Source organism: Mandrillus leucophaeus, unplaced genomic scaffold (genome assembly GCF_000951045.1).
Source record: "Mandrillus leucophaeus isolate KB7577 unplaced genomic scaffold, Mleu.le_1.0 Scaffold228, whole genome shotgun sequence".
In the NCBI taxonomy this organism is placed as follows: Eukaryota; Metazoa; Chordata; class Mammalia; order Primates; family Cercopithecidae; genus Mandrillus; species Mandrillus leucophaeus.
Window position 1 is genome coordinate 1075697 of NW_012102343.1, and position 12141 is coordinate 1087837.

The 12141-nt window shown below is 50.5% G+C and overlaps 1 protein-coding gene across 1 annotated transcript in view; it reads right to left on the bottom strand.

The window, feature by feature from the left end:
• The window catches only part of LTBP2 (latent transforming growth factor beta binding protein 2), a 125143-nt gene extending 116217 nt beyond the window's left edge, over window positions 1–8926 (bottom strand). The window contains exons 1-4 of the mRNA XM_011981580.1: window positions 8688–8926; window positions 7523–7618; window positions 6491–6687; window positions 6341–6389 (exon numbers count right to left, since the gene is read on the bottom strand). Coding sequence (XP_011836970.1) covers window positions 6341–6389; window positions 6491–6687; window positions 7523–7618; window positions 8688–8926 — 581 coding nt within the window. The remainder of the gene's footprint in view (window positions 1–6340; window positions 6390–6490; window positions 6688–7522; window positions 7619–8687) is intronic.
• Window positions 8927–12141: the final 3215 nt, after the last annotated feature.

The window sequence follows — 12141 nt, forward strand, 5'->3', positions numbered from 1 at the left end:
TTTTTTTTTGAGATGGAATTTCGCTCTTGTTGCCCAGGCTGGAGTGCAATGGTGCGATCGCGGCTCCCCACAACCTCTGCCTCCCGGATTCAAGCGATTCTCCTGCCTCAGCCTCCCAAGTAGCTGGGATTACAGGCATGCGCCACCAAGCCCGACTAATTTTGTATTATTATTATTTTTTAAGTACAGACGGGGTTTCCCCATCTTGGTCAGGTGGGTCTTGAACTCCCGACCAACCTCAGGTGATCCGCCCGCCTCGGCCTCCCAAAGTGCTGGGATTACAGGCGTGAGTCACTTCGCCCGGCCAAGGGGTCCTCTTTTTCACAGAGGCAAAGACAAGGAGCCTCTTGAGTAAGCCACTCAAGGAGACAGCGCGTGTGAAAGAGGGGAGTGGAATCCAGGCCTCCCGCCTCTGGTTGAGTCCATTCCTGGAATCCCACCCCAGCCCCTCACTCAGAAATTACTCAGAGGGGAATTCAGTGATCCCTGTATGTGCACTCACATTTTCTTGTGTTGGCAGTGAGGTGGGCAGGGGTGTGGAAATGCTGATCGCCACCGTTTGCGTGTCCCCAGTAATCAGCACACGATTCTTACTCATGCCCCCTCCCTATAGCCTAAAGGCTTGGATCAACAGGGCTGCCCCTGGCATATTTGTACAGCCTATTTCCCAGAGAGGCAGAGTGAAGGAGCTGGCAGGCAGGCACCAGTTCACAACCTCCCACACCACACAAAGGACGGGCCCAGGTAATACCTACTGTTGGAATAAAGCCTCGACCCCTGATATTGGCCTACAAAGCCCTAACTGGCTGCCCCCGCTCTGATCTCATCTGACCTCTTGCTCTCCCTTACCCACCACACTCCACTGCCTTGGCCCTCTCTCTCTCCTTGAACAAGCCGAGTGAATGCCCCCTTCCCTCTACTGGAAGGTTCCTCTCCAAGATGTTAGAGGATAGTTCCTCATCACTGCTCCTCTCAGATTAAATATTGGCTCCTGGAGTAGCCATCCCTGACCCCCATCTAGAGCAGCCCAGTCATCACTCTCTAACACACTACCCTGTTTCATCTTCATAAAACAGTTGACATCTTGTTATTGATTTGTTTGCTCATGTAACTGAGTTTTTTAATGGGCTGAACCTAAAGAGGACTAACTGGAAACTATTCCACTACTACCTCCAACCATATTATGGTAAATTTCCCTTTCCCACCCTTAATGACATCTCAGGCAGAGTCCTTGGCTTGAGAGGTCATCCCTACCAGACATGAGAACTGTTCTATTTCTATAATTAAGACCCATTTTCAGGCACAAAAAGTCTGCTCCTGTCTAGATCAAAACCTCATCCAAGTTAATCAATATCACATCCCATTTAATAGTCCTCCTCTCCCCTGTCCCTTTGCTAGAGATCCTGCAGTGGCAAGAGTGGGGTGTGGTCTGTTTTCCTGACCTTCCTTTTCTGCTATGACTCCTCTTTGTCAAGGTTTGGGGAGAGGTGTTAGAGGAAAAGTAGCAAAGCCTTATGTGACAGGTACCCTTGGTTGGCAGGTGCCAAGCACTGGCTTTTTCATGGGCACATATGTGGGTTCTTGGGAGATTCTCTACAGGACCTCCACCCTGAGTTGCCATAGCAAAGCACTCTCTGGTCAACCTCTCGCAGACCCTTGCATCCTCTGTCTCTCATAGGACTGTCCCACCTATGCCAGGCAAAACAATGGTGGGTTAGTTGGCTGCTCCTCACCCTGCCCCCTTCTTACCTTACCACACAGGCCACTCCAGCCAGGCTCCAAGATCAGAATTCTCCAGACAGGAAATGCACACAAGTCTCTTCATTTATGTACGTCCTCAATTCCTAAAGACATATGTTGGGTTCTCCCATGAACTATCTTGCTGTAGTTTAATGCACCAAGGTGCCTGCAACATCCAGCAACATAGTCAGCATCAGTTGGGGGACAGTTATAGGGACACAGCCTCCTCTTCTTGCAGATGACTGGTTCTCTCTGGGATCTCCCTTCATTTGGTTTGCGTTGGGGAGTGCCCTCAGGGGAAATCTCAGCCCTGCCCACAAATGCAACAGTGTTGTGCTTCAGTGACTTTCTTCATCCCTTTCATTTGTAGACTGGAATTGAGGGATGTGGTTTGATTGTTGTTGAACCTGTTCTGCCTTTAGTAAGGTGCCTAGTACTTCTCTTCAGAATGCAAGAATATTTAGCCCTCATTGTTCTTTGTGGCTTCAGCAGATATTCCAAGAGCAGAGGAAAAGTCCTGTTCAACAACCTATAAAATCATTTCTTGTCTGACCTCCCAAACCACAATGATAGCTCTAAAGCAATAGATATCTTGTCTGCATTGCTCACCACTGTTTCTACAGAACCTAGAAAAGCCAAGAAACATGTGTGAAATGGATGGCTAACTGAAGGACACAGTAATCCCATCAAATGGGGAGGGCTGGTATCATTAGACCCATTTTAAGAGAGAGTGGAACTGAGTTCTGGGTGGCAGCTTCTGATCCAGGTTCATGTGCTTGCTGCCTTTGGGGCTGGCTCTAAAGGTCTCCTGGAACCCTACCCCTTGCATTTGACCATGAATGCCCCTTAGTTCCCAGAATACTGAGTTCTGTTCCTGGGACGCTGCTCCTTCACAGCTGTGGAAGCCCCAGGTCCACACTTACCTCTCCTTGCCCAGATATCCACCCACCTCTGTAGTTCTGGGCTCCCTTCCTCTCCCCGGAACCCACCCAGTTCCTTCAGGAACTCCCCTCTAGATCCCTCAAGACCCACCTCAGTTCCCCGTGGGCCTCCCAAAGCCAGAAACCTTGGCGTCATCTTCGTCCCTGAGCTATTTTTTCCTCCTGTGTGTCCAAGTCATTATTACTGCTCCATCTCCTCCGTCTGCATTTCTGGAAGTCTGCCGCCCATTCATCCCTCACCCTTCGCCTCCGCCAAAACCCTCATGCAGACACATTCTCTCACCATCAGGCGTCCCTTCCACTCCTCAGTAAGTACAAGTGGTCCTTGAACATTCCCACCCTGTTCGCCGGAGGGACCACAACCCGGTTCATCTACTCCAAAGACTGGCATCTTCTACTCCATCCCAGCGCCACACTCTGTCCAGCCACCTACTTACTGCCCAAATCTCCCTTACCCTCATTAATTGCTGGGACTGGTTGCAGTTCTTCAGAATCTCCAATCCCACAAACACTTGAGTTTGGCTTTTTTTTTTTTTTTTTTTAACCTGCCAGAACTGATAGAGCCTACTGTAGCCCAAACACCATGCTAAACATGCTACATCAATTGGTGGATTTAACCCACCAAAGGAGGCATTATGATTTCCACACATACAAAGGAGGAAACTGAGGCTGACAATGGCTACTGGTTTGCCCAAGATGGCACAGCTGATAAACAGCAGAGGCAGGATTCAAACCTGGATCATGTTCCACCCATGCCCAAGCTTTTAAGGTTACACTGCCTTGCCTCTACCCCGGGCTTGTATGCCTGGAGCCCTCTTCACAATTGAATCATGACCTTTCCAACCACCCCACCACTATCACCACCAAAGGAGCTCTAGGGCATATCCCCAAATGCCCTCTTCCCTGCCTGCCAGCCCACTGTGTAATTCCCTGGAGATGTGGGGTTATCAGAACTTTCTGCCCCCCTCAATCCTCTTGGCCCAGTGAAAGAAGGGAAGCTGTTTTCAGCATGGCCCCGACTCGCTGTGTGTCACTTTCCCACCGCCTGATCAAAGCTTTCTCCCTCATGAGAATGCTGTTAAGCCTACTCACCCATCTCTTGGGTCTGGGGAGGAAAATCATCTCTGGAAAACTCTGCAGAGGGAGTGTAAAGGGTTGATAAAAAGACTCCAGCAGGGAGAAGGTTTGCCCAGACACATACCCCATGCAAGGGACAGCAGTCTCCTGGACTCCCAGGGCAAACTCACTGCTTTTCCATGTCTCACTGGAATAATGTTGGCAGCCAGAGGTCTATCAGAACCTGAACTAATTTGGTAAATAAGGGCCGCATTTCGGCCCCCGTTGCTGAGACCCAGACTCCTGACAGAATTCCAGGGATTTTTCTTCCTTGGAAGTAACTGGACCTCCAGCCCTGAATTCCTCTCCCTAGGAGAGCTCGTTCCCCTGCTCAGAACAAATAACACATTTCCTGGTTAATCAGAGGGAAGAATCACTGAAGGAAGGTTTGATTGGGCCCCCAGCCTTCCAGATGGGAGCCGCTCATGGGCTTGGATGTTCTGCTGCAGACACTGGGCAGCTGGGACCTCTGCACTGTGCAGCCTCGGCCTCCAGTTTGGAAGGTGGAGGCCGTACAAAGAGGCGCCGACTCCCTCCTGTGTGAGGTTGTTAAGGCCTGCAAAGGCTGCCAGAACCATTCTACCTTAGATGCCATGACCTGGCATCCCTTCAAGAATTCACAACCACCCTGCCCTGGTCTGCCGGTGCCTGTCTCCTCCGAGTGGGCATGACATGCTGGCTGGTGGTGGTGGCCATGGTATGGATGCTCCTGCAAAGGTAAGGTGAGCTGGCCTGTATTTCACAGTGTGCTGGAAAGGGCCTCCCACAACCATGTGGGAACATTTCTGTCTTCTGTGAATGGAGCACAGTACTGAGCTTCACTTGGCTTCTACTTTCTTATCTGAAAGTTGAGATAATGATGCTCTTGTCTTGCCATTTCCTCTTCAGGACAAACTAGCTAGCCAGCCCTATTTACCCTGTCATGGGGCCAGGGGCAGGTGTCAATTACTACTACTCCATTTACCAACTGATATTTCATTGTTGGCTTGTTTGTTTGAGACAGGGTCTCACTCTGTCACGCAGGCTGGAGTACAGTGGCACAATCTCGGCTCCACCTCCTGGGTTCAAGCAATCCTCCAGCTTCAGCCCGCCAAGTAGCTGGGACTACAGGTGCACGCCACCACGCCTGGCTAATTTGTACTTTTTGTAGAGACGGGGTTTCGCCATGTTGCCCAGGCTGGTCTTGAACTCCTGGACTCAAGTGATCTGCCCATCTTGGCCTCCTAAAGTGCTGGGATTACAGGCAACAGCCACCACGTCCAGCCTGGATATTTCTTGATCACTCAAAAGGTACCAGGCACTGTGCGAAGTCATCTTATAGTCACTTTCTCATTTAATGAGAAGCGCTATTGATGAAGAAGTGCTATTATTTCTCCACATAGCAGATGAGGAAATGAAGGCTCGGGGAGGTGAATGACTCATCCACAGTCACAAGCAAGTAGGTGGGTGTGCTGGGATTCACTCCTGGTTTGTCTGGTCCCAGATGCTAAACCAGTGCCAGGTTCCAGGGGAGGGGAGACCACCTACAGCTGCATTTTTCTCAGAGCTGGAAGCATGCACAGCTGTTTGTGGTGTGGTGGGGGTGATAATGGCTGCATGGGACTGCGGTCACAGGTCAGCCCCCACTAAGCATCCCCCATTCTCCTCAGGCCTGTTTACCAGCTAGGGGTCCCCTCTGAGTCAGGGCAGTGAATCTGACTCGCACCCACAAAGGAGAAGGAAGGAAGTCACAGCCACGCTCACCCAACCTCCATCAAGTAGTCTGCAATTGCTGAATAGAGCTCATCTCAACTCGTAGCTTTTCTCTTTGGGAAAGAAAAATGACATACATATAATGTCTACGCTGTGTGGTAGAGGTGTTGCCATTCCCATTTCATAAGCCCAGAGGGGTAAAGTTGCTTGCTCAAGGTCACACAGCTAGGAGTTGAGCCAGGATTCAACTAAAAAGTCAGAACAATTTCAAAGTCCATGCAGTTTCCCCTGCAGCACACTGCAGTCACGCAAGGGTGTCCTGCAATGATGGGAAATGGGCAGCTCTTCCAAATCATTTAGTTCACTTCGCTTCCCTTCCTTTCCAGTCTCTGGTGCACGGGTGAGCTGATCTGAAAGCTCCGTGCCTTTCACTGTAAGCTGAGACATCATTTCCTATTTACCTGCATAAATTCCTTCAGTCCCAGGCTGGGGGTGGAAAGGTGGAGGAATCTTCTAAACCCCCGGGGGGGGCCTGAAGCATAACTTCTCCTCAAGCAGAGTCTCTGAAGACCTGAGCAGGACAACAGCATGAGCAGCTGGAAGACCTCCTCCCTGTAATTCCTCCCAGTGAGACCAAGGGGACTTCATATGCTCTGCTGGAGGTGGAGAGAGTTACCCAGATGGGCAGAGCTCATGTACCTGGATTATTCTTTCCAAATTCCCAGGAAGAAAATCCTGTGGGCTGCGGGATTGTGCAGGCCTATCTAGGCTTCTAGAATGGCTGTGCAGGTATTGGAGGACAAAAAAGGACAAGAAGCAGCTTCCCTTGGCTGTCGCTGGGGTCTTCCAACCTGTGCCCACCTTGGCTTTGAGCTGGGTCATAGTAACAGTCCTCACACCCTGAGGGATGAGAGTTGCAGGGGCAGAGAGGAAAGTCTCCAGTAGGGTCTTTCCTAAAACAAGCTCTCCCCAGGGAGGCCTGCAAGCCAGCTCCCTCTCACTCTCCATCGTCAAGGCAAAGAGAGGAAGACGATGCCTTCTGCCATCATCCCCTGAGTCGATTTTCCCTGGATCATCCGTGGAGAGTGGGGGCTCCATGAGGTTTGCCCTGGTGCCCCCAATACCCTCTCTAGGGCCCCAGTCCCTCAGGAACAGACCCAGACCTGGCAAATCCCCAGGAAAGGGCACAGACACCAGGCTGAAGGGCAGGCGAGGTGCGGCAGATCCCAGTGGGCCCCGGCTAGTCCTAGTCTGAATGACTCATTCCTTGTTTCCGTCCACTGTGGACTGAGTGCCTTGGCCCAGGGGCCCCCAGGAGGTTGTAACACAGGCTGGCCTCTCGCCCATCGGGGCTCAGCAGACAAAAATTAAAGATCTCACTCCTCAGGAACTCACACAGACAGCGCAGGCATGCTCTGTACTCTCCCTCACCAGACCAGACCTCAGGCCAGAGGAGGCTGATGGCCAAGGGAGGAAGGAAAGTTGTCTCCAGCTCCTCCTCCTCCTCTTCACCCACCATGACCTGCTGTGAAGGCCTGGCCCTGCCCACTCTCTTCTTACTCCCACTCTGGTCCTCCACCTAACTGTGGTGGTGCCAGCAGTATCTCCTCAGCTCTGCTCCGTTCCTCCCCATCTCTGACTGAAGACAACAGCAAAGGTGAAACAGCCTGTGCCTCCCAGGTGGAAAAGATTTACAGGGAACTAACCATACACTTTCTGGCAGCCCAATTCTGATCAAGTCACTCACCTGCTCAACAACCTTCAGTGGATCTCCACTACTTCACAAATCAATCCCAAACTTCTTATTGGGTTTGATACACAAGCTTGTCTCATAACCCTCCCAGCCATGTATGCTGACGCTCCACACAGTCTCACCCTCTCAGAATCCCGCCCAGTTTCCTCTCACCCATCCCCTCACCCAAACACCTTGGCTAACATTATTTCCTTGATCTGGAATGTTCTTCACCAGCCCTGCCTGCTTGTTTAAACTCCCATTTTAAAGGCCGCCTCTTCCATGAAGACTTCCTGGGCACCTCCCTCCATCTGGAAAGTTTGCTGCTTCCACCAAATCCCCATAGCCCTCAATGTACTGCCCTGTGCTCTGCATGACTAGTCCATAGCTATGGGTCCTAGAGTAGTGGGAAGAACACGGAGCTTTGTGGTTCTAACCTCAGCACCATCATTTACCAGTTTTGTGGCCTGGGCTAAGTGACTCATTGAGCCAGTTTCCTCACCAAGAAAACAGAGATCCAATAGATACCTTTCTAAACAATGCCTAGAAAAAGCAACTGTACTTATCAGTGACATAACACTCCAGGCCACAATGGACTGAACCAAAGATGAGCACCTGGCCCACGGGCAGCCCTTTCACTGGCCAGTCAGTGACCTAAGACTTCTGCGGGCTGATTAAATACAGACATCATTGGCTGCTGCACAAATGAGATTCTCTCTGAAATTTCAACTAAGAAGCTTTACTTTGAAAGCCAAGTCCCGGGATTAAAATAGAACAGGCAAGTCCATGTTCCCTAGAGCTTAGAGCCCAATGGAGCTCATATAACCACAAAGCAATAAAGCCAGAGAGGTGGAGTGACTTGCCCAGGGTCACACAGCTAGTCAGTTACACAGAGAAGGCCAGAGCTCAGGTCTCCCCACCAGGACTTGGTCTAGGTTGGCTCCTGCTACAGGATGGAAAGGTATGGACCCTGAACTGATTGCCCACAGAAGGCTGAAGAGGCACCAGCCATACCCTATGTGAACCTATGCTAGGCACATGGGCAGCTTTGATGCAAATAATTCTTCCATTCAAAGTAGTCGTTAAAACCAAAGTCAGATCATGTCTGGGAGCACAGACTCCGGCTGGAATTCTGCATCTGCCCTTAGTACATCTTCCTGATCACACCCCTTCCCCTCCCTGGGCCTCAGATTCCTCATCTATATGAAGAAGATGTTTACAAATTCCCTGTCAACACTAAGATTTTGATTTGAGGAACAGACAGATAAGGAGAGCATGTGGATCCAAGGAACTGCAGGGTCCACAGAATGAGCATGCGGAGGGGACTCCCCAAGACCAGCCATCCCATTTCTTCAACTTATAGCTGGGGAAACTGAGGCCCAAAGAGGGAGAGATGCTGGCCCAAGGTCACATGACTGGTTATTGGCCCGCACTTGAACCAGGGCCTCCTGACTCCCAGGCCTTACAACTCTTTCAGCTGCTGCAAGAAACTGGGAGCTATCTGGCTGTCTGGCCCAGGGAAGCCGAGAGTCACGATGCATGTCAGGGCAGGGCCTCGGGGCTTGGGAACATCTCTGATGGTGAGTGCAAGTGCCAAAGTCGCTGGTGGAGAGGGGTGGCTCGAGGGTCCTGGAGGGCATATTGGAGATGAGCTGTCAGCAGCTTCCCTCCTCTGGCTGACAAGAAGAAACAGGGAAGGGTCCATGATGGTTGAAGGGAAACAGTCCCCATTTCTGATGAAGCCACTGCTCCATGGAGTGCCCCCCGCAACTCACACACACACTGTCCACCCCTGCCTAGCTGCTGAGACCTCCTACCTGCACCCTCCGTCTCAGGATGTGTGTCAGTGTCCTCAGCCACATTATTTTGTGGAGCCTGGAATTCCTTTCACTGCCTGAGATGCTTCCAAGCACCCGCTTCTCAAGTTCAGCCTGTTTGGCTGAGATCATGATGCCCTTCCATTCCACAGACATTTTTTTGAGCACGTAATATGTGTCAGGCACTGTGCTAGGCACAGGGACAACTTCACTCCCTTCGTGATGTCAAGTGTTTCCATAGGGGAATTGACACAGTCTTTTGGACTCACTGAAAAACTGCTAATTGTGCGAGGAGGGGCTTGGTTGGGGAACATTTCTCAGAAAACCTTGACTCTGACTTAAATCTTTTTAGAGACAGGGTTTTGCTGTGTCATCCGAACTGGAGTGCAGTGGCACAATCATAGTTCACTGCAGCCTCAAACTCCAAGGCTCAAGAGATCCTCCCATCTCAGCCTCCCAAGTAGCTGGGACTACTGGCGTGCACCAGCACACTCAGCTAAATTTTGTACTTTTTGTAGAGACAGGGTTTTGCCATGTTGCCCGGGCTGATTCTGAACTCTTGAGCTCAAGTAATTCACTGTCCTCGGCCTCCCAAAGTGCTAGGATTACAGGCATGAGCCACCACGCCTGGTCTCTGACTTATATCTTTTTTTTTCTTTTTTCTTTTTTGGAGACAGGGTCTTACTTTCACCCAGGCTGGAGTGCACAATCTCTGCTCACTGCAACCTCTGCCTCCCGGGCGCAAGTGATCCTCCCACCTCAGCCTCCCAAGTAGCTGGAACCACAGGCACACACCACCATGCCCGGCTACTTTTTGTCTTTTATGTAGAGATGGGGTTTCACCATGTTACCCAGGCTTGTCTCAAACTCCTGAGCTCAAGTGATCCACCCGCCTCGGCATCCCAACTGCTGGGAATACAAATGTGCGTCATTGTGCCCAGCCTCTGACTTAAATCTTAAAGTCTAAGAAGCAATTCAGCATATGGGGAAGGGTGGGGAAGGGCGGGGCGTGCCAAGGCGAAGACAGCGCACATGCAAAGCCTGAGTGACTGGAAGGATTGCAAGAAGCTGTATGGCTGAAGTTTCCATAGAAATAAGGTTATGGAAAGGGAGGAGGTTGGAGGGGAAGGCTGGGGTCAATGCATGTGGAGCTTAGCTCTAATAAGCTCCTTCACTCAGAAAAAAGAATCTGGCCAGGCATGGTGGCTCACGCCTGTAATCCCAGCACTTTGGGAGGCCAGGGCGGGTGGATCACCTGAATCAGAAGTTTGAGACCAGCCTGGCCAACATGGCGAAACACCATCTCTACTAAAAATACAAAAAATTAGCTGAGCATGGTGGCACGCACCTGTAATCCCAGCTACTCGGGAGGCTGAGGCAGGAGAATCGCTTGAACCCGGGAGGCGGAGGTTGTAGTGAGCCGAGATCATGCCACTGCACTCCAGCCTGGGCAAAACAAGAGCAAAACTCACTCTCAGAAAAAAAAAAAAAAAAAAAAAAATTAAAAAAAAAAAAAAAGAATCTTTTTACCACATCCAAGCCACCAGCTGGCCCCAGAGAGGGCAGACAATTACCTGGAATTCTGAAACTGATGTCTGTTGGTCAACAGGGAGGAGTCACTTGGGTGAGGAGGAAGCAGCATGATCTTAATCTCATCAACCCCCCCTAAAGTCACCCCAAAACAAACATCTAAACATAAAGCCAGATACATGCCAGACAGGTGTTTGACACACTTAAAAGAATGCCCATCCTGCTTCCCAGCACTGCATGCCCCCGTGGCTCCTCTTTTCTAGAAAGTGAGGAGCTGCCAGTGCGGCAGGTCTGGCCTGGCCCCTGGGCTCCTGCCGCCATGATCCACCAGCCGGACTGCATCTCTTCCTTGCTCCAGCTACCTCTACTTTTCTAAACCCTGTCTGAATTCCCTACTCCCTTTGGACCCCCCCCGGTTCCTCAGTCAGGATCTTGTCCCCAGTCACTCATTCTTGCTGGGCCTCAGGTTCTGCTCTGATCCCACAAACTCATGTTGAAGTTATATCATCCCAGGTGTCACAATATACATCTCCAAGCCTGCCTGCTCCTCAGCCTCCCTCATAGCTTTGCTCCATAGATAGAGAAGCCTTATGTGCTTGACATCAAACAGATAGTTGAGGAGTGCCTGGTACATTTCAGCCATTATTTCTTGAGTATCCCTTTGTCAGGCATCAGGGTTGCTAAGAAGAATAAGGCTAAGGACGGTCCCTACCCTCAAGCAGCTTCCAGTATACTAGGAAAGGCAGATAGTACACATCATGGTAAGTGCTGTGAGTGAGATAAGATCAGGGTGCAATGTGAATACAAGGACAGGGCACCTAATCCAGGCTGGGAGCATAGGATGATTGGTCAGGGAAGGTGCTAGAGAAGATGCTGTCTGAGTTGGGGCTAGAAGGCTGGGCATGTCTCAGTCAGGAGAAGGTGGAGAGACTGAGGAAGAGAAGGCAAAGCTGTGATTACCAGAGCCAGGCTCACACAAACTAAGCCACACTCCGTTCAACCCTGTTTCTTTTTTCTTTTTGAGACAGTCTTGCTCTACTAGAATGATGTGGCCCGATCTCGGTTCATTGCAACCTCTGTCTCCTGGGCTCAAGCAATGCTCCCACCTCAGCCTCCCAAGCAGCTGGGACTACAGGCACACGCCACCAAGCTCGGCTAATTATTGTATTTTTTTTGTAAAGACAAGGTCTTGCCATGTTACCCAGGGCTGGTCTCAAACTCCAGGTCTCAATCAATCCTCCCGCCTTTGCCTCCCAAAGTGCTAGGATTATAGGCGTGAGCCACCACACCTGGCCCCAGTTCATTTTTCAAGGGGTTCCTGACCAGAGAAATGTTGTCCTATTTTTAATGATATTCAAATGAAATGGAAATGATATTCAATGTGGATAGGCTGAGAAAATATGGTGCCCATGGTAATGAAATTAGACATATGTGGAGATGTTTAAACAACCATTCCCCATATTGATGAATGAATGGAGGTCATTGAGATCTATAAACATGCATGAGACAGGGATATAACCTCTCACAATTTGAGATCAGAAAAATAATTTTTAGGCCAGGCACGGTGGCTCAC